Source organism: Pan troglodytes, chromosome 7 (assembly GCF_028858775.2).
Source record: "Pan troglodytes isolate AG18354 chromosome 7, NHGRI_mPanTro3-v2.0_pri, whole genome shotgun sequence".
NCBI lineage: Eukaryota > Metazoa > Chordata > Mammalia > Primates > Hominidae > Pan > Pan troglodytes.
This window is the reverse complement of record NC_072405.2, coordinates 71,220,541-71,244,074: the sequence shown is the minus strand read 5'-3', so window position 1 is coordinate 71,244,074 and position 23,534 is coordinate 71,220,541. Positions and strand designations below refer to the sequence as shown.

General features: G+C 36.2%; 1 protein-coding gene across 3 annotated transcripts in view; it reads right to left on the bottom strand.

Annotated features, from left to right (window-relative positions):
- The window catches only part of NKAIN3 (sodium/potassium transporting ATPase interacting 3), a 750,443-nt gene that overhangs the window by 405,413 nt on the left and 321,496 nt on the right, over positions 1-23,534 (bottom strand). For all 3 annotated transcript variants that reach the window (XR_001720209.4, XM_054656782.2, XM_009455456.5), the window contains exons 2-3: positions 12,293-12,430; positions 2,259-2,339 (exon numbers count right to left, since the gene is read on the bottom strand). Coding sequence is in view for 2 of the 3 variants with exons in the window: in XM_054656782.2 (XP_054512757.1) it covers positions 2,259-2,339; positions 12,293-12,430 (219 nt within the window). In the remaining variant the exon portion in view is untranslated. The remainder of the gene's footprint in view (positions 1-2,258; positions 2,340-12,292; positions 12,431-23,534) is intronic.

Sequence of the window (23,534 nt, the reverse complement as noted above, 5' to 3'; positions counted from 1 at the left end):
ATTTTGGACCAAATTGACAGTATAGGGAGGTTTCTATTAATCTATCCGAATGGATAATTCCAAGAAGTACCTTCATGAACTAGCAGGAGATGGAGAATCTAGAAAGTTAGTATATAAACCAACTCATATGGACGAGGAGTTTCCTACACAATGGAACGAACCTGGAAAAGTGGCTGGTATTTGTGTTTGTCAAGGGTCCTTAACTTTGCTTTATTTTCCAAAATAGATTTCCCGTAGACTGGAATTGAGGCTAAACTGTGGCTAACAAGGGAGATGTTACCAGTCTTTGAGGCAGTAAATAGGAGACCAACAGAAAATCTTTAGGATGCTCCTTTTGGAGTCATTTATCTTTTTAATGACCTAGAATACTTGGTTGACTGCTTAATGGCATTTAAATAGGTAATAAAATGAGTAACCAGGACTACTATGTCCATATTTTCAACCTTGTGCCCAAAGAAATGAGATAAAAACTTTTAGACATGCACATGGATATTAGAAAAGCAGTTACAAAAATTCACAGAAATAACCTTGAGCAGCAGTGGGAAATCAGAGTTATATGAAAAAAATGACTGCTGTTACTTATTTGTTTTATTACTTCACAGATTTGTTTCAAAGCTTACCTGAGTTACCACATATCATGTGTATAATAAACATTGACTACTATTATTATTGGAAAATCTGGTCTTATTATTTTTCATAGAGACTCCATGGAGCCAAATGATTTGCCTCAGAGTTCACAGTTAATAAGTGCGGAAGACCAGATTTGGACTCAAGACTTATGATTCAAAATTCAGCCTTCTTTCAAAATACTATGAAGCCAATTCCATAGGACAAATTTCTCTGGTCTAATTTATCCCAAATTAGTGTATATAGAAGAAAAAATAATTTCTACCCAGTGAAATAAAAAATATGATTAAAATGACCATTCAAATCGCAAGATACAAAATGCAGTGAGTTGAAAATGTTGTGCTTAATATATTATTTGCAATTATTTTATTCATAAGATTTGCATTTGAAAATTACTTCATAATCTGCATTTATAGAATATAACTGGGCATTAATTCAATTACTTTTTTATATCTTAGAAATTAGTGGTGTACTACAATCGCTAGCACAGTTATTTAAGTGAGATGTTAGTCCAAATATACTGAACTCAATATTGGAAACGTTGCTTCTGGTTTCTGAATACAGTTGCCAATGTGAGAAAATGGTGACAAGTTCTAATTACAGTTATTATAGTGGAGAAAAAAGAGTAACCACCTCTGGAGGCTCTGGAAAAATCCTTCAGGGATTTTTGCTGCTTGGCTGAATCAAACATGTTTTGTTACCACAAGGACTTCAATGGAACCTAAGAATTCTTAAAGTATCCTTGCTGCTCAAGACACATTTTCTAAAATCTAAGCCACAGGTGCATTACTTAGAAAATTTGAGACTGTTATAAAGCAGTAGAATAAGTTAGTATAAATATATTTGATAATGAGAAGTTTTAAAATATGACAGCTTTCTTATACTTTTTGTAATACTGTTAAGTTTCTTCTCTATAGTGAAAATTGTGCTGGTTCGCACAAAAACTGTCTAAGAAACACAACTAGAAACTTAAGTTGTTCTTACATTTGGGTGGTAAGACATTTTTGCAGGAGGCATAATAAAATCATGTGCTTTGCTGACAGTTCTAGACAGGCAGAAATAACGTGTGTATCATTGCTGCATTAAGACAACTGTCTTCTGTGTGATTAAAATTTCAAAATAGGAATCACCACGCTGATGCATTTACTTCTTAGTAAACATTTAATATAAGAGTTTTGTTCTTGGTCAGTTTTTTCCACAATTAATATTCCAGCAAAGATAGAAAATTGCCATTCATGTCTGTTACGTTAACATCTTCATCAATCCCTTTTCCTACTTTAAACACAAGCATGTTCAAAACCATTTTCTACTTAATATTTAGGCCTGCAGTCACTATGATATTATGTCTTTTTAAAATGGACATGAGGATACACTGTAAGTTCAGTCCCACTTCAGTATAACAAACTAAACCAGAAGGCAGTTGTTTTTAAGTTCCATTATATTAACACACTCCTAAGATCATTCTTTCCTAAGTGGTACCTAAAGTCTTCTTTGAATAGTATTTTATCATTCTACACACACACACACACACACACACACACACACACACAATATACCTATATATGTATGTAGTCACAATACTTAGAAGTGTACTCATTTTAAAGTGTACTTTAAAAGCATGATAAACTCACCTTTGAGAGTCCACCTACTTCCAAATAAAAGCAGATAATGAACACATTCCAGGTGACCCAGAGGGCAGTCCACACTGTATACTAGATAGAAATGGGGGAGGGAGAAAGAGAAGAAAAATATGGAGATGAAAGGCATGTATATCAAATAAATCAATAATAAAAATGTCAATAAGTCTGTCTTCTGGGAAGAAACTGACGGAGCGCTCAGAAAAGAGTGCTCTCTATGTGGTCCCCTAAGCTTTCCAGAAATTAAAAATTCAATAATTTCTACTGCTTTCAGTAGACACCAACAAAGTTATATTTACTTTTAAAATGCTTTGCTGGCTTCTAGGTACAAGTTAAACCAAAGTGTTGATTTGATTTCTGTTTTCTGAGTATTATCTTTTCTAGGGAACACAACTATGCAAATCTTCTGTGAGCTCTCTATCATCTTTAAGTTACAGTATAAAACTGTCACATTTTAAGGAATATTTATTGAAACCTAGGACTGAAAGAAGACCATGTTTGAAAAAAACATGCGTGGAGTACAAAATTAACAAACTTTCGTTTGTTGGACTATTTTATTAGTAGAATGTGTGCCTCTAATATGATCATATAATAAAAATATAACCATATAAAATATTTTAAAGCAGAGAAATTAATAAATAGGATTAAGAATGAGGAAATGAATAACAGATTTTCATATCTTCCAATCATATCCAGCCAACAAATTTTAAACCTACTGGTCTTACTGATTAATTGATTTTATTAAGATATTATGTACTAGGAAATACCTTCTCCCAGAGTATTAGTCGGTCTTAATTAAGGTAGCCCTAGATCGAGAGACTCATCAATGGAGAATCAATGATTGGACTATGGCTCCTCTCATCCAGTCACTTTCTTATGCAGACAAAGAAATGGAGGCCCAGAAAAGTGACATACAGACCAGCTAGGATGACTGAGGATAGTACTTACTGTAGAACACAAATAACATATCAAATATAACAGTTTGCCTATTCGTTTTATTTTATCACAAAAATGAATGAATTCTTAATGTCTTAAGTAGACTTATCAATTTAATTATTGTTTTCTATCAGTGATTACAATAATTGCATACTGTTTTTAAATTAAAATAAATACTGAAATCATTTATTTAGCTTATTCTATGCTGTGCCAAACAATAGAATTATAAAATTTAGACTCTGTAATATAGGTATGTCACTAATAGAAACTTTATCAGAAGCTTTTAACTATTTATGAAATTCAATTAATATTTTGTATTCTGTCATTTATGAATTTTTAAAATAATCTCATATAGTAGTATAGTCCTATAATTGGTTACATTTAATGTTCCATCATATATTTGTTTTTCTGAAAGGAGGTTTGCTTTCATTTTTAAGATAATACAATTATAATAATGAGTTAAAGCTCAAAAATCACTGGAAATTTAGTTGGAAAACATGTTAAAAAGTTAAGATAAGTAAAAATATATAGTGAGATTTTTGGTATATGCAGGTATTGCTGATGCTGTAATATATTCTGTTCATAAAGTCTTCTAGTAAGAATGGACTTAGTAAATTTTAAACTTTCAATAAGTTTTGAAGCTCTTGCTAGCAAGATGGCATCTAGTGTTTGATATCTTCCATTCTAAATAAATCTAGTTATAAGTATATTGAAATGAGAGAGCAATGCTAACCTCTAAGTAAAGAGAAAAAAGCCATTGAAAAAGATTAGGAAAAGAACATAAAATAAAGCAATATTAAAGTAAGGCAATAAACTAAATTAATTACAAAACCATATGATAGGACTTAATTATTGGGACTAATTCCTAAACACACAGGTATTTTTTAGTGAATCAATTCATAGTTATAACAAATGCATAATAAAACACATCTATTTAAAGATCATAGCACAAACTTGGTGATTGAAGTATATTCAGGATCTCTCACAAGTTGTAATCTTGATGCTACTTCTGAACTTGCAAAGGCAAAATTACCGGGCTATGTAAACCTCAACTGTCAGTTCCTACGTTTTTGACAATAAAAGGGTTATTATCCTGGTGCTTTCTGTGTTCCTGGTATTGTGGTAAGTGCTTTACATATATCATGTCATTCAATCATCACACTAAAACCGAGGTAGAGGGATAATCATTTAATCACCTATTTAGTGTCAGAGTTAGGATTTGACACCTGATAATTTGATTTCAGAGCTGGGATGCTTAAGCATACAGGGTAGGCTTTGTTTTAAAAGATTTTAGTAAAAGGATTATAGATTCATGGCAAGATAACCAGTCACCAAATTAAGCAATTTGTCAAATGACCAATTCACCAAATTACCAGTTTACCTCAAAATTTTTTTCATATATGTTCTATAATTGGCAATTTATTTTAGAATGACAGTGTCTTTAGTATTTTACAATTAGTGTGACATGCATAATATGGAATTCTTGTGTTGTTTGTTTTAGCAATATTGCATAATATCTTCTAGTACATTTACATTACAAGTTTCTTCTAATAAATTTGTGTTTCTTTGCTGAGAACAAAGAAAATATATATTTTCGATTTTTGAATTGTTATAAGGTATGAAGTATACCTTAATGTGCACTTGAGACACAAATCTGATCATGAGTATAAAAGAAAAGAGATAGCTAGAGATACAAATATGGCCATAGAAATTTAGCTAGGCAGGAAGCATTGGGATAACCAATGGCCAAAGAGACTGCCTACCTTCCCTATCTTCTTTTTGAAGTGGGTTATTTCATTTATAATTCAACTGAAGCAATAACTTGAAAAATAAGACTCTCCATTTTTAAACAAATACCCTTTGGTTATTCTAAAGCAGGGTTACATCATGTATTTAGGTATATTAAATATACTTGTAGTAAAGAAAGCTTTTCAATATAAGAAAAAAATCACTCTGCATAATCTCTCCATCTCTCTTCTACTTTGCTTATGTTTAGTATATATATTTTAAATCCAGATCCACATAGACAAGACCTATAATAATGAAAAAAGAATGTTTATGCATTCTATGTGGCTTCCTAAATATATCCTAGTTTTACAAGGATATTTCAGCATTTTTTAATGGAAATAAACTTTGGACATCTTCCAGTCTATTTCTTCCCCATCAAGCAATTAGTTTATAATATGAATTATTTTTACTTTCTGAGCTTGCTTATTTTCTAATTACGAGAAAGACCATTCATTCATTCTTTCATATACACATCAATTTGCTATAATATCATATACAATATGCTAGACTTATAATAAAAATGTAGAGTAAGTTTCTTGCTCAGTCATTGTTGTAACATTTTTTAGTAGAGTAAAGGGGAAAAAAAGACATATGAACATCTCAAACATTTGTCAAACATTTACTCTGTGTTAGGCTATAGTAAGCAAGTCACATACGTTATATAATTATTTAAAATGATACATTGGTCAGGTTTTTCAAATGAGGTAACTATGGCAAAAGGAAACCAAACAAACGTCCCAAGGCTTCACAGCCAATAACTGGTGAAGAGGAATTAGGTTTGACATTTACCAATTGAATCAAAACCTAACACTCAACTTCATGTTGAGCAGTGACTCTGGAATGGGATTTATGCTGACATAGCAGAAAAATTTTGCTATATAACAATTCAGATTAAAATGAGTTGTCCTTTGCACACGAGCATTTGCATAAAAGTCCAGATAACTAAATTGTGGACTTTTCAAATTCACTTGACCCTTTACAAATTTTTAAAGGCAGTTTTGAGCTAATTTTAATTTCAAGGTTAATCTTATTTCAAAAAATGTTAAACAAATTTGCTAATTCATCTGCATGTGATTTAAAACCTGCTTGATTAAATTATCACCCATGAAATAATGAAGATTTAAGTAATTCTAGGACAAAAATCTTATTTTTAAATTTACAAGTAGAATAAAACATATTTGACCGAGGAGTAAACAGATAGGAAATAACTGATTCTACAACAATGCTTTGTGATGGGTAAATATGATTTCACTGCTTCATACTGTCTATAGCCAAAGAAGCACATAATGCCCATTCAAAATGCAAGACAGGACATGGTATTCCCCTAAAGCAGGGGTTCCCAATCTCCAGGCCACAGACCAGTACTGCCTGAGCTCTGCCTCCTGTCAGATCAGCGTGGCATTAGATTCTCATAGGAACACAAGCCCTATTGTGAACTACCCATGCGAGACATCTAGGCTGTGGCTACTTATGAGAATCTAACTAATGCCTGATGATCTGAGGTGGAACATTTTCATCCCAAAACCAACTCGCCCAACCTCTGGAAAAATTGTCTTCTGTGAAATGAGTTCCTGGTGTGAAAAAGGTTGGGAATGACTGCCCTAATGTACACATTCCACCTTGCACCTTAGCCAAAATACTTTCATGAGTAAAGGAGTACTATGTGGCAAAGTTGTCTTCATATTCTAAAAATAAATACAGAAATAGTAAATTGTACCTTAATAGTGTGATGGTACCTGGAAGGGAATTATTGATCTTTGATTCTGTGATTTGGGGTGGTTTTTCTAGTAGTCTTTGCCGAGAGGCCTCCTCAATTATAGTGGCAGGAGCTCGCAACACTACATCTTAGAAAAAAATAAGTCTTGAGGAGTAAGTCAGCTAATGGTAGGTGCAGGCAGCACAGCACATACTATTTTATCATATAATTAATTCCCTCAACCAAGTTCAGGCTGAGATAAGCAAGGCAGTACATTGCTGTCATGTTCTGAGATTTTAAAAAAGTCCCTGTCCATTCTATCTTGTAAAATCCTTTCATCCAATAAACTTTGATTCATTTATTGTTTGCCCAATCAAGTATTAAGCATATCTAATGGCCTGTACATACAGGAATTGGCCTAGAACACAGGAATAGGCTTAGAATACAGCAATAGATGGGCACAGTTCTGCCTTCCAGAAGTACACATTGTTGAATGGGGCAAGACAGGTAGCGAAGCAATGATGACAGCTGGGTAGGGTGCTGTGGTAGAAAGTTACCAGGATTTACAGTAGCAGAAGGGAAGAGATACTTTCCCTTGCATTCAGTGGTCAGGCAAGGCCTGTAAAAGGTGACTATTTAATTGAGGATTATTAAAGGTTTTCCAAGAGGATAGAGAGATTAAGGCATTCCAGGCAGAAGGAGCAGTATGTGCAAACTGAAGAGGCAAAAGCAGCATGTGGTCTTTCGAAAACACAAATCATTCAGCGTGGCTGGCACAAGGTAGGCAAATGGGGAATGCAGGAGGTGCTGGAGAAGTAGATAAAGAAACAATTTTCATAAGCTTTGATTTAGACTCTAAGAGTTTGGAAAAGCTAGTCACTGGTGAGCTTGAGTGTCATGGTCCTTTACCCAAAACATTTTCATAAAGGTGATCAATTACTTAAACTCAACTGTGATGAACCCTGTCTCTTGTCCAAAACGGCAGTAAATTATCTGTGTTTTTGTAAAACTAGAGCTCTATTAAATTGTCTCAGTGAACATACATGTTTTATTAATCTCTGCGTGAGCACTTAGCACATACCTGGTGCTCCAAAGTGTTTGTTATTTTGAAATGGATTAAATTTAATTGACCTATCTGTGTGGTGGTTTGGCCAATAAAGGAAGCCAATACTAAAAATAGAAGAAGCAATTTTGAGAGAAAATCTCTTGCAATGAAAAAGCTCTTTCCCCTCACAGTGAAAAGTCAGTATGGATTTCTGCTCCAGAACTCTTCTCACTGCCATTGAAAAGCTGCTGCCTCTAATGGGACATATGCCACATTCATTTTCAGTTTTTTTAAATATCAGAATTAATTCTAGGCCACCAGTTGTAGCTTCAAACCAAAGCATTTGTGACAACAACTCAAGAATGAATTTAAAAAAACCTTCCCAAATAACAACATGCTCTTTTTTAAAAGGCAATTTTTGTGAACAGATTTCTCATACTCATAGATTAATGATTCTTTAGGTACTTTTATCAAATAGATAATTTATACCCATATTAGAATAAGAGGTAATCTGGAGCTTCATAAAGGTAACAATATCTGACTGGGAGGTAGGCCAAGACTGTTTCCTATATCACAACTTATACTGACAATGGTAACATTATCATCTGGAATCTGCCAGTGAAAGCAAAGCACAGATCATGCTCTAGCAGCTCCTTGAACCTAACAATCACAGGCCAGTACACACCCAGTTCTGCTGCCCACTACCACCTGTGTTCCTTGGGCTAGTCACTCAATCTTTCTGACCTCTTTTCTCATCTGGGAAATCAGAGAAGCTAATACATGCCCTGTAGGATATTTATGAGAATGAAACCTAATGACATGCATGGACAGCTTTCACACAAATTTGTTGCTTTCTTTCTCTCCCCTTCCTGAGAGAGGATCCTGAATAAGATAGCAAATAAAATGAGAGAGACTTGGTTGGCATAATCCATAAAAAGAGACCATCAAGATGAGCAAAAACATGGATTGTTGGTCTTGTTGATGCTACACATAGGAGGGAGGAGGGAGAGAGGGAAGCAAAGGAAAAAGTACCAGCAGAGAAGTGACAGCAGTTTCATCATGGGTGGACTCTGTGAACTAGTAGGACACTAGATAGGAAAAATAATCAATAAGTATGTACTGAGCGCTAATTACATTCTATGCTCTCAAAGAACACTTTGCCTAGAAGACATAAACATGAACAAATTATAAAACATACTCAAGACACTCTAGAGGTGAAGGAGCAGAGAGTGATTCACCATTAACGTGTATGGAAGAAGGTATCCATGAGAGACTGAGGAAATATTGCTAGACCGGGACACAAACACCAGGCAAGGCTACCAGAGCATGAGGCTGGTGAGGCAGGTGCAGCAGGAGGCCCATGACACTGAGGTGTGCAGACTCTCAGCCCTCCTGGGTCTCCACACCTGGCTCAGGCCTTCCCCTAGGCCTTGCCCCACTGATGATCTCATTCCTCTTCACTGCCATTTACTCACCTCTAGAGAGCCCCAGAACCTGCGCCTCCTCACTCCTTACATGGTTAGTGCCTGCAGAGCAGGGCCTCTGACATTTGAATTCTTTCCTATTTTTCCAAACTTAGCACAGTATAGGTCCTCAATAGATGCTTAATGAGTAAATCAGAACTGCTCTGATAGTCCCCCTTCTATGGGCCTTGTGGTGCCTCCGGCCCAGACCCTCTTTCACTCCCTTGTTCCCTTGTGGACTCACTCTCATACTTGTCTCATACTTGTGACTCACTCTCATACTGAGAGCAGACCTCAGCTCTCAGCTCCCTGCAGGGTGCCTAACCCCATTGCCCTGCTACAGGCAGATACCCCTTTAGACATCTCATGGCTAGTGTGCTCCTTCGTATCACTTATCGCAGTTGCAATTTAACATTTATGTGGACAATTGTTTGATAAAGGCACACCTCTCTTCATTGCACTGTAAGGTAAGCACCCAGGAAGACAGAGAATGTGTCTGTCTGTTTTTGCTCACCAGTATAGTCCACACCTAACACAATGCCAAACACAGGGTAGAAGCTCAATAAATATCTTTTGAATTAATAAGTAAAAGAAAAAAGGGAGAAAGAAAGTTAGAAAAGAAAGAAGTGAGTAAAGGAAAGAGGATGGGGAGAGGAAGGGAAAGAAGAAGGAAGGAAGGAAGGAAGGAAGGAAGGAAGGAAAAAGGATAGAAGGAAGGAAAGACAGAAGGAGGGAGGGAGAGAGGGAGGGAGGAGAGGAGGGAGAAAGAAGGGAGTGAGGTTGGGTGGGAGGGAGGAAGGAAAAAAGGAAAGAGGGAAGGAAGGAAATAAGGAAGGGAGGGAGGAAGGGTAGAAGGAAGGGAGTCAGGATGGGTGGGAGGGAGGAAGGAAAAAAGGAAAGAGGGAAGGAAGGAAAGAAGGAAGGGAGGGAGAAAGGATAGAAGGAAGGGAGGGAGAAAGGATAGAAGGAAGGGAGGGAGGATAGGTGGGAGAAAGGAAGGGAGGGAGGGAGGAAGGAAGGAAAGAAGGGATGGATGGAGGGAGGGAGGGAGGCGGGGGACAAAGGAAGGAAAAAAGGAAGAATGGTTAGATATGAGTTTGGTCAAGTACATCAGGCAAGAATATTCTTAGATCTTATCCAGCTAAGGACCCAGTGGTGGTTTTAAGCCAGTAATTTAAGAAAAGTACAAAGAGCAAATTGGAAGGGAGAAAGGTAGAAAATAAGAGGCAAAGTCTATCTATAGAAGAGAGAAGGCATAAGCCTCAACAAAGGCAGCAGTTGTGTGAATAGTGCATACGGTTAACATTTAGAGGGTAAAATCACCAGGACTAAATGTCACTGGTATTTACCTATAGCTTCATTCTCTGGAAGCCATCTATGGTTTCAAAGCCACCAGGCATTTTGTTTCGCAGCAGAACACCAATATCATAAAACAAAAAGTCTGTAATGAGTAAAACTGCTCTATATTCATAGTAACAAACTAGAACACATTTAGAATTCGATAATAGCTTGATTGGGCATGTTATGAAAGCATCTTAGGCCTCAAGTCCAACTCCATGAAACCCCCTTCTAGGAGATTGTGTAGTTACTTAGCAGAGGCTACTGTATTTTATTTTTATTTTATTTTATTTTATTTTATTTTATTTTATTTTATTTTATTTTATTTTATGTTTTTTTGAGACAAGGTTTCTCTCTGTTGCCCAGGCTGGAGTGGAGTGGCATGATCATGGCTTACTGCAGCTTTGATCTCCTGGGTTCAAGCGATCCTCCTGCCTCGGCCCCCCAAGTAGCTGGGACCACAGGCCCCCCAGTGTCTGGCTACTTTTTGTATTTTTTTTGTAGATACTAGATTTCTATTAAAAAAAAAAAAAAAAACCCTAGCTGCTCTTGAACTTCTGAGCTCAAGCAATCCTCCTGCCTCAGCCTCCCAAAGTGCTGGGACTACAGATGTAAGCCACCGTACCTGGTTGAGGCTATTTCTAAGAGAAGGAAAGTAAAGCAGAAATTGTTTAACCCTGGCAGCAAATTGAGAGCTATCAAATGCTCCCAAGGCCATTTGAATGCAGTCTATTCAGTTATCTATATCTCTGTGAAATGGTGAAAGAAATAAAAAAGCCAAGTTTAAAAATCAAAACAGAGAATGGATTAACAGAGAAAAATTATAACTTTATTATTTTCCACAGGTGGAATTAGATTATGTCAAAATGGAAAGATGGCATGTTTTTAAGTCTGTGATTTTCTTCTAGTGAGGCAATGTCAGTGTATCCCAAGAAAATATCTAGTAATTCTACTGAACACTGTATATTTATTCAGGCTTAATGAACATTTTAAAGTATATTCTCCAACTTACAATACGTATATATGCTTATTATTTCTCACAACCTTCTCACATGGTAGCCTATAGTAATGAACTCTTTTATGTTATAGAAAAGACAACTAATTACTGTGAATAACTTCCATTAGATTGTGGGTCACAGCATACACCTCATTAAACTGTCCTATAATGGAGTGTGTGCTGACCAAGTTTTGGATATATGTTTCAAATTCATCTTGACAAACAGAGAAATATTCAATATCAATCAGTATGAAATGTTAGGGATGTGTACCAAATATCCATCCATATATGCACTTGTAATGTCCTAAATCAATTAAAATTAAAATACATTATTGTTTTCAGTGACTAAACAATTATGCTAGATAGATTTGTTTTTTGGAGTTAGTGACAAATGTCACTGAAAGTTATGATAAATTAATGGTTAATGTACATTGCATCTAACTATTCTATTACCAAGACTACAAGCAGACCTCCTACTCTATCCAACCACTATTTTGAATTTCCTTGTAAAACTTGAATTCAGTTACATTGTGAGTGACACCATGTCATCATACACTTTTGAGCATGTTGTTTTGATCTGACTGTACAACATTCATTATTTTGTATTTTCCACAGATAATCACTTCTTAACAAAATTTAACATTTGAGGGCTAGAAAAGCAATGCCACATTATATCAGAAGGGGCCACTTAGAAATATTTTATTTATATTCTTATAGAAATTTTGAATTGTTTATATGAAGCGAAATGATAAAAATAAGACTTACCACCATTATGTATCGAGGTCTGTACTGAATGGTCCCAAACAAACCCAATATGACAACTATTATGTGTAGAAAATTTCCAAGAATAGGCGCCCACTGGAAACCAAGGAAGTCAAAGATCTGCCTCTCTAATGCTGAGACCTACAACAAAAAAAGAAAGTTCATTAGCATTGAATCCAAGCATCATCATACTATTTTAATCTTTATCTCATGGCTGGAGGAGTCTGCATATTCAACTTCAATCACACTTTTTGTCACCATTATTATTAGAATTTTCATTCTTATTTCATGTGCTGTTTTATGCACCTTCTCTCAAAATATACTAAGATAGTTTTAAGCATTATAACTTCAAGTATAATTAGATTTTAAATCTATCTGGAGAGTGAGAGATACACCTCTTAAATCATTTTCTACAGTAGAAAATCCAGACAGATTTTTTATGTTTTAAGTTCATCATTGTTATTTTTATATTAAAAATTATGTTTAATTATTAGGGGTACATCATAGGTATATATATTTATGGGGTACATGTGATGTCTTAATATAGGCATACATATGTAATAATCACAGCAGGGTAAGTAGAGTATCCATCACCTTAAACATTCCTCTTTTCTTTTTGTTAGGAACATTCCAATTCCACTATTTTAATTGTTTTAAAATATGTGATAAATTATTGTTGACTATAGTCACCCCATTGTGCTATCAAATACCGGATCTTATTCATTCTATCTACCTCTATTTTTGCATTTATTAACCATCCTCATTTTATCTTTTCCTCGCTCCCCTTCCCAGCCTCTGGTAACCATCATTCTACTCTCTATCTCCATGAGTTCAATTGTTTTAAATTTTTGCTCCCACAAATAAGTGGGAGAACATGTGAACTTTGTCTTTCTGTGATTGGCTTATTTCATATCATTATTTTTAATAAAACGATTGGCTTAGTATAACATAATTGGATCAAAAACAAAGAACTCCAGGCTTGTGACACTAGAACTAGTACCATTTTGGAAAAAAACAAAAAACAAAAAAAACCTTCTACCTATCCCTGCTTTCTTGTGTGAAATATACGTTAGCCAAATCTTGTCTCTTTCTTTTCCTTTCCTAAGATTGCCAATGGTGATAATGACTAACCACCTGTTCAAAACGAAGCTTACTCATTTACTTACTGTGGGCTCAAGACTCTGATCTAAAACTAGAGTTAACCCCTTTGAATCACATTTTATTGAGATCATATACCTACAAGAAAATTTATCTTGGATTAGATAGCATCCTTTTAGAATACCAAACAGAAATTATGAGGTCGTTACAATTTTAGACATGCCAGAGTTTATTATATTTGTATTACATACATCTACATTTTAAAACAATTATAAAGTGTGTCAATATATACACAACAATTTATGATGAAACAGATGCATTTCATATGGTCCAGTGAATACCAAAAATGCCATTATTATGTTCTAACAGTATTTCTTGTATTCTACATTGAAAAATTTTACAATATCACCTGCTGTATTTGGACACAAATCATTATACGTTTCAGGCATTTTTCTAGTTTTGTATTGATAAAATAGTAATTCTAATAAAATGATCCAGTGATTAGCCATACTGATGGCACTGGAAACTGCAGCTTTGAAATGAAAATGGCTCCCTGGGTATTTTTCTAGTTATGTGGCAGGTGTATGCTTGAATAGCTTTAATTTCCTTGGACATAAAGAAACGTCCTCTATCCAGTAAGCTGAATTTACCTTGGTTAAGATTTGCCTTCAGCAAGCGGTGGCGGAAAAGAGAAGAGAGCGAACGCCTAAAGAAAACCACAACAGATCCACATTCATTTCACGGGTATTTCCTGATCATGGAGTGATATGATTCAGGATACATTCAGGATTCATCTCTTGAATCCATAAATGTTCAGACATGGCTAAAACGCAAAATATCAGAGCAAGATAAGAAGCAACGCAGTGTTTTCAACCTCCTGCTTGTCTCTGCTTGTGACTCTAATTAGTCCCCAGGAACCTTTCTCTAAAAATTAGTTCCTGGGAACTTTTCTATGCAGCATTTTATTTATAGGGCCATCAGTGATACAAATATGTATTTTTAAATGTCCAAACATAACTAAAATACTAAAAAAAAAAAAAAAAGGAAACCCTGAAGAGCAGCTGCAGGCCATTCATTCAGAAAAACAAAACAAAACAAAAAAACAAAACAAACAAACAAAAAAAAACCCCACGCTATTTTAAAGCAGTTGTGCATGACAAAAAGCTTTAAGGTGAACTTTCAAAGAGAAAAACTCATTTTCTTTTCTGTCAGTAGATGCATGGATAACATTCTCTTTTATGATATTAAAGAAAACACAGGTAATGAAAGGGAAGCCAAATTAATGCCACTTAAGAGAAAATATGCATTTTATATTCAAGGCACTCTCTCTATTTATTAATATTTATTCCCTGAGAACTTAAAAAAATGAATTGAGGTGGGAAGAAATAAGAGCACAAATAAAAAGCCATGAAAAACAGAGAAGGGAGCATATTGAGAATACAGAGAAGGGCAGCTGTAACAACTAAACAAACTGTGAAAACTAGATTTGAGTATTATAAATTTGAAAAGGTAACTAACAACAACAAGGCTTCAAAAATAAACAAAGCACCATTGTATTTTTTACCTAATTATTCTATCTAACTTCCATTTTAGTTATTTAGCCATTTTGTTTACTGGCTAATATTTTCTCTCTAAATGTCATAATCTCTAGAGACACCACTTTTTGCCCTTGACTGTAATATTTATAATAATAACCCAGAGACCCCAAATAAGATGAAATTATATCCAAGTTGCTTTGTTAAGTCAGAAAATGGATGAATGTTCTTTAGAAATATCTCTGTTAAAATGGCTCTAATCTGTGGTGTTGGGGAGATGCTAGCCTTGGTTGAGGGGGCAGGAGGCATCCCTTCCCCATTCTATGGTCAGTGAACTTAAGTTGGGAACTTGATGTCTGCCATGATGGGAATATTTGCAAAATGGAAATCAGAAAATGCTGAAAATTAGAATTTGTTTATATGCATGTTTCGAGAACCTATGTTAAATTTTTACCTGCACACCACTGAATATGGCACCTAGAAAACAGTGGTTGCGATTCAGAAAAGCAGGGGAAGGAAGTCACTAAATTGTAATGTAGCATAAATAGAAAGCATTCGGTCCAGATGAGGGCAGAAGGACAGAGGACTGAAAGAGGATCTCTGCAGAGATGCCCAAGCGAAGAGAATGAATGAGACCTTTACAGAACTTGAGTTATAAAAAAAGTAGAGAAATAAAGAAAATCTAAAGGCAGTAAGATGCTCCAGAGAAGGTGAAATCAGCAGACCTCAAGAAAAATGCATCTTTTGCTCATTTTCTGATCAGATTATTAGATTTTTTAATAGAGATGTTTGAGTTCCTTATATATTCTGATTTATTAACCCTTTGTCAGATGGGTAGTTTGCAATTTTTTTCTCCCATTCTGAGAGTTGTCCCTCCACTTTGTTGATTGTTCCCTATGCTGTGCAGAAGCTTTTTAACTCGATGTGATCCCATTTGTCAATTTTTGGTTTGGTTGCCTGTGCTTGTGGGATATTCCTAAAGAAATCTGCCCAGTCCAATGACCTGGAGAGTTTCCCTAGTGTTGTCTTCTAGTAGTTTTATAGTTTGAGGTCTTAGATTTAGGCCTTAAATCTATTTTGATTTAATGTTTGTATACGGCAAGAGATACGAGTCCAGTTTCATTCTTCTGCCTATGGATACTCAGTTTTCCCAGACCCATTTATTGAAAAGATTGTCCTTTCCCCAATTTGCGGTTTTAGCATCTTTGTCAAAAATTAGTTCACTTTAGACATATAAGTTTATTTCTGGGTTCTCTGTGCTGTTCCATTAATCTATGTGTCTGTTTTTATGCCAGTGCCATGCTGTTTCAGTTACTATAGCTCTGTAGTACAATTTGAAGTCAGGTAATGTGATTCCTCCAATTTTGTTATTTTTGTTAAGGATAGCTTTGGATATTCTGGGTGTTTTGTGACTACATATAAATTTTAAGATTGTTTTTTCTATTTCTGTGAAGCATGTCATTGGTATTTTGGTAGAGAGCACCTCAGATCTGTGGATTGCCTTGGGTAGTGTAGACATTTTAACAATATTGATTCTTTCAATCCATAAACATGGAATATCTTTACATTTTTTGGTGTCCTCTTAAAATTTCTTTCATCAATGTTTTATAGTTTTTATTGCAGAGATCTTTCACATTTTTGGTTAATTCCTAGGCATTTAATTTTATTTGTAGCTATTATAAATGGGATTACTTTCTGGGTTTCTTTTTTAGATTGTTTGCTGTTGGCATACAGAAATGCTACTGATTTTTGTATGTTGATTTTGTATCCTGCAACTTTACTAAATTTGTTTGTCAGTTCTTATATTTTTGGTGGAGTCTTTAGGTTTTCCCAAATATAAAATCATATCATCTGCAAACAAGGCTAATTTGACTTCTTCCTTCCCAATTTGATGCCTTTTATTTCCTTCTCTTATCTCATTGCTCTAGTTAGTACTTCTGGTACTATGCTGAATAACAGTAATGAAAGTGGGCATGCTTGTTGAGTTCCAGGTTTTAGAGGAAACACTTTCAGTTTCTCCCTATTCAGTATGATACTAGCGGTGGGTCCCTTGTATATGGCTTTTATTTGTTGAGGTAATTCCTTCTACACCCAGTTTTTTTAAAAGGTTTTTATCCTGAAGGGATGTTGAATTTTATCAAATGCCTTTTCAGTATTAATTGAAATGATCATATGGTTTTTGAGTTACTTCTTGAAAGAAGACATATAAATGGCCAACGGGTATATAAAAAGGTGGTCAACATTACTGATCATCAGAGAAATGCAAACCAAAACTACAATAAGATATGATCTCACCTCAATTAAAATGGCTTATATCCAAAAAACAGGCAATAGCAAATGCTGGCAAGGGTGTAGAGAAAAGGGAAACCCTGTACACTGTTGGTGGAAATGTACATCATTACAACCACTATGGAGAATGGTTTGAATTTATTTCTGGGTTCTCTATGCTGTTCCATTAATCTATGTGTCTGTTTTTATGCCAGTGCCACGCTGTTTCAGTTACTATAGCTCTGTAGTATAATTTGAAGTCAGGTAATGTGATTCCTCCAATTTTGTTATTTTTGTTAAAATAAACTAAATAAAATAAATTCAAAAAACTAAAAATAGAGCTACCATATGATCCAGCAATCTCACTTATAGGTTTATACCCAAAAGAAAGGAAATCAGTATATCAAAGTGATATCTGTACTCCCATGTTTATTGCAGCACTATTCACAATAGCCAAGATTTGGAAGCAACCTCTGTCCATTAACAGATGAAAGGATAAAGAAAATGTGGCACATATACACAATGGAGTACTATTTAACCATAAAAAGAATAAGATCCTGTCATTTGTATCCTGTCATTTGCCAGAGCATGGACAGAACTAGAGGTCATTATGTTAAGTGAAATAAGCCAGGCACAGAAAGACAAACTTCACATGTTCTCACTTACTTGTGGAGCTAAACATAAAAACAATTGAACTCATGGAGACAGAGAACAGAATGATAGCTACCGGAGGCTGAGAAGGGTAGTAGGGGTTGGAGGAAGTGGAGAGGTTAATGAGTACAACAAAAACAGAAAGTATGAACAAGGTCTAGTATTTGATAATACAACAGGGTGACTATAAGTAATAATTTAATTGTACATTTTAAAATAGCTAAAAAAGTATAATTAGATTGTTTGTAACACCAAGAACGAATGCTTGAGATGATGGATACCCCATTTATCTTGATGTGATTATCACACATTGCAGGCCTTTATCATAAAATCGCATGTACCCCATAAGTCTATACACCTACTATGTACCCACAAAAATTAAAAATTAAAAGCTTAAAAAGAATGAACAAAATAAAATAAAACTTGAAAATATTAGATACTTAAAAAAAGAACAGTGGAATTATTTCTAAAAGAAAGCTAAAGTAGGTAAGAATCTGTACACTATAAAGAATAGGATGAAAATAAATATCTTTTATTAAAAAGTTACAAAGTAAAGGCAATCAGGATCTTAATAAAAAGGAAGAAAAGAAGGCAGGAAAGAAAGAAGGAGGAGAGGAGGGAAGTAAGAAGGAAAAGAAACCAAATCATATACATAACGAAAGCATGGTTCAAAAATACCAAAAAATTAAAATGAGGCATGATTTTCATGCAAATTGAAGAAACCATTGAAATAGCCTTGCTGAGTGGCACAGCACAGGAAGCATTGTAGTTGCAATTGAGGAATGAAACCCTAGCTCGTGCTAGGTGCTGCATGAAAAATATTTCACAGTCATTATAACTATTTTATTAGATTATACCTTTAAGAATCAAATTGTAAAAAACTTCAAAGTCTTCAGTATGGTTATTGAATAAAATATTAGTGTTATTTGACCATATGAAGTATATCTAAGTGAGGTTGGAATGGGCTGAATATTATGTGTCTATATTTTGTATGTCATGGCAAGGAGGAAGGGGCATGTTTTAAAATTCTTCCTGCAGAGTCAGGTGTTTTCTTATGAGGCTCCAAGGTGAAAATAACATTTCCTGCAAGTCTATGAATCATTAGCCATGCCCCACATTAACGACCTATACTCCCAGTAACGCAAGAAATGTCCCTGCTTGCTTATTTCATCCTCAAGCAATGTATATAGAGACAAATGGGAGTGCCTTTAAAATACAATGTTTCTTATTGACACATTGATGTGGTTTGACTCTGTGTCCATACCCAAAGCTCATCTTGTAGCTCCCAGAATTCCCACGTTGTTGGAGGAACCTAGTGGGAGATGATTGAATCATGGGGACAGGTCTTTCCTGTGCTTTTCTCATGATAGTGAATAAGTCTCATGAGATCTAATGGTTTTAAAAAGGGGAGGTTCCCTATACAAGCTCTCTTCCCTTGTCTGCCACCAAATGAAATGTGTCATTCACCTCCTGCCATGATTGTGAGGCCTCCCCAGCCATGTGGAACTATAAATCCAATAAACCTCTTTCCTTTGTAAATTGCCCAGTCTCACATATGTCTTTATCAGCAGTGTGGAAACAGACTAATACAGTAAATTAGTACCAGTAGAGTGAGGTGTCGCTGAAAATATACCCGAACATGTGGAAGCGACTTTGAAACTAGGTAACAGGCAGAGGTTGGAACAGTTTGGAGGGCTCAAAAGAACACAGAAAGATGTAGGAAAGTTTGGAATTTCCTAGAGACCTGTTGAATGGCTTTGACAAAAATACTGATAGTGATTTGAACAACAAGGTCCAGGCTAAGGTGGTCTCAGAAGGAGATGTGGAACTTGTTGGGAACTGGAGCAAAGGTGACTCTTGTTATGTTTAAGCAAAGAGACTGGCAGCATTTTGTCCCCTTGAACTTGAGAGAGATGATTTAGGGTATCTGATGGGAGAAATTTCTAAGCAGCAAAGTATTCAAGAGGTGACTTGGGTGCTGTTAAAGGCATTCAGTTTTGAAAGGGAAACAGAGCATAGAAGTTTGGAAAATTTGCAGCCTGACGAGGCAATAGAAAAGCAAATCCCATTTTCTGAGGTGAAATTCAAGCCAGCTACAGAAATTTGCCTAAGTAAAGAGAAGCCCAATGTTAATCCCCAAGGCAATGGGGAAAATGTCTCCAGGGCATGTCAGAGGTCTTCATGGCAGTCCCTCCAATCGCAGGCCTGGAGGCCTAAGAAGAAAAAGTGGTTTCGTGGGCCGGCCCAGGGTTCCTATGCTGTGTGCAGCCTAGGGATTTGGTGCCCTACGTCCCAGATGTTTCAGCTATGGTGTAAGGAGCCAACATAGAGCTCAGGACAAGGCTTTAGAGGGTGCAAGCCCCAAGCCTTGACAGCTTCCATGTGGGGTTGAGCCTGTGGGTGCACAGAAGTCTAAGAAATGGGGTTTGGGAACCTCTGTCTGGATTTCAGAAGATTTATGGAAATGCCTGGATGCCCAGCAGAAGATTGCTGCAGTGGTGGGGCCCTCATGGAGATCCTCTGCTAGGGCAGTGTGGAAGGGAAATGTGGGGTTGGCGCTCCCATGCAGAGTCTGCACTGGGGTACTGCCTAGTGGAGTTGTGAGAAGAGGGTCACCATCCTCCAGACCCCAGAATGGTAGATCCACCGACAGCTTGCACTGTGTGCCTGGAAAAGCTGCAGACACTCAACATTAGCCCACGAAAGCAGCTGGGAGGGAGGCTGTACCCTGCAAAGCCACAGAGGTGGAGCTGTCCAAGACCACGGCAACCAACCTCATGACTGGCCATCATGGTGAAACCCCTGGTCTACTAAAAATACAAAAATTAGCCAGGCATGGTGGCTCTTGCCTGTAGTCCCAGCTACTTGGGAGGCTGAGGCAGGAGAATCACTTAAACCTGGGAGGCAGAGGTTGCAGTGAGTCAAGATTGCAACACTGTACTCCAGTCTGGGCAGTAGAGTGAGACTGTATGAAAAAAAAAATAAGCCTATTTCAATAACCCAAGACTTATTTGAAATGGCCTAGGAAATACCAATTTAGCTAATAAGAATATATTTAGAGCTTTTAAATCACACTTTAAGGAAAGAATTGATTCTTCATGTTTATGAAATATTTATCACATGAATTCGTAGGCTAGAGACTACACACAAGAGAGTAGCAGTCATACAATACACTTTAATTTGTTTTGTGAAACTATCGTTTGATCAAATGCTTTCTTATGATTCTGCCAATATGTGTGACCCTATTTTAATCTTTTTCATTGTGTCTACCTGTAGTGAACAGTGGAAAAATCCAAGTGGAATGAAAGTAAAAGGCAGCTCACTTTGAGCTGCCTGTTGGAAAGGCATGATTGGTTTTAAGATGTGATGAGATTTGGAGGGACCAGAGGTGAAATGATATGGTTTGGCTCTGTGTCCCCACCCAAATCTCATCTTGCAGCTCCCATAATTCCCATATATTATGGGAGGGACCTGGTGGGAGATGATTGAATCACAGGGGCGAGTCTTTCTTGTGCTGTTCTCGTAATAGTGAATAAGCCTCACGATATCTGATAGTTTTAAAAATGGGAGTTTCCCTCCCCAAGCTCTCTTCTCTTGTCTGCTGCCATGCGAGATGTGCCTTTCACCTTCAGCCATGATTGTGAGGCCTCCCAACCACGTGGAACTGTAAGTCCAATAAACCTCTTTCCTTTGTAAATTGCCCTGTCTCGAGTATGTCTTTGTCAGCAGTGTGAAAACGGATTAATACACCCATATATGATGATTAATGCTTCATGTGGCATTCTTCATAATTGTTCATAACACTTATTCTTAATTGTAAACATTAATTTACACATAAAACTAAAGAGCTATGAAAACTTCAGGTGACTAAATATATTCCTTGGTATCTGACCAAACTGGTCTATAGGATAAGCATCTGCCCAAAGAAGAGCTAAGAAAGAAGGCTCATTCTTGTGGAGTGAGTACCCCTGGAGATTCAACTTCACAATAAGGAAAGTGAGCTGCCTTTTACTCTCATTCCACTTGGATTTTTCCACTGTTCACTAAAGGTAGACACAATGAAAAAGATTAAAACAGGGTCACACATATTGGCAGAATCCTAAGAAAGCATTTGATCAAACGATACTTTCACAAAATAAATTAAAGTGTATTGTATGACTGCTACTCTCTTGTGTGTAGTCTCTAGCCTAGGAATTCATGTGATAAATATTTCATAATCATGAAGAATCAACTCTTTCCTTAAAGTGTGATTTAAAAGCTCTAAATATCATTCATATTAGCTAAATTGGTATTTCCTAGGCCATTTCAAATAAGTCTTGGGTTACTGAAGTAGGCTTTTTTTTTTTTTTTTTCATACAGTCTCACTCTACTGCCCAGACTGGAGTACAGTGTTGCAATCTTGACTCACTGCAACCTCTGACTCCCAGGTTTAAGTGATTCTCCTGCCTCAGCCTCCAAAGTAGCTGGGAATACAGGCAAGAGCCACCATGCCTGGCTAATTTTTGTATTTTTAGTAGACCAGGGGTTTCACCATGATGGCCAGTCTGTTCTCAAAGTCCTGGCCTCAAATAATCTGCCCACCTCAGCCTCCCAAAGTGCTGGCATTACAGGCATGAGCCACTGTGCCCAGCCTGAAGTAGTCTTTTTTATGTCTGGATAGTTCACATATGCCTCAACTCCACTAACACATTCTTAGCTCTAAACTCTCCTATCTATTCAACTCCCAAGGGACTTTTCATGCTTGAGGTTGATGAAGCCCAACTTCTATGTACATCAGCATGCGTTAGGCCAAGTACAGTTTTATATTTGAAACTGTAATTTCAGAGTATTATTTTCAGAGCTCTGAAAAAAAAGCTCAATAGCATTTGTATCATGATCCTACTTCATCATGTAATACCACAGAGTCCTAATAACCTGGAGACTTGCCACTATGCTAGACAGAGCTACTCTGGAGAAGTTTCCATGTGTCTACAGGCAGGTGAATAAGCCTTAGGATGAACATAGACTTTGAGATGGATCCAGGAATTCTATATTTGTAATGCTTGTGATGCAGTTCAACCAACAGACAGTTGTAGTCTGATATATCACCTCCTTTTCCTGTTACTTGGTTTTTAGTACCATCCCTGGTGGCCTGAATGATCATTAGTGCTTATGTAGCTAGGTGAGGTGGAATTGCACATGCTCAGAGGAAGAGTAATTTCCTTAATGTCAAGTGTGATTGTCTAGGTTGTTCCTTGAACTAGCTCTTCTAGGTGAAAAAATGGTCTCCAGAATATTTGAAAAGGCTACTTGAATTCTGTTTATATGTGTTTTAGTCCCTATATCTCAAGAAGTGAAATGGGGATTTCCTATCCTTAAAATTCAATAATAAAGATGTAAACTACTTTGCCAGGCAAACAATATGGGATCTCAGAAAACAGCTACATGTTGTGCGGCAAGTCTATTTTATTTTAAGAGATAAGGAACTGTGGATCACATCTTAAGGAAAGTTTTCTGTTAAAAGAGGAATGAATATTACATTGCAAATAGACAGATTTATGGAAGTTGATGAACTGAAAAAGTGCATGTGAAGGACATCTATGTATCACAAATTCACTCAGGAAAGTCTTTTGTTTTTCCTGTGCACTGACACAGAATATCAACTGGCAGAGTGAAAACGATTTCGCAAAATTTTCAATGTGTCGAAAAAGGCA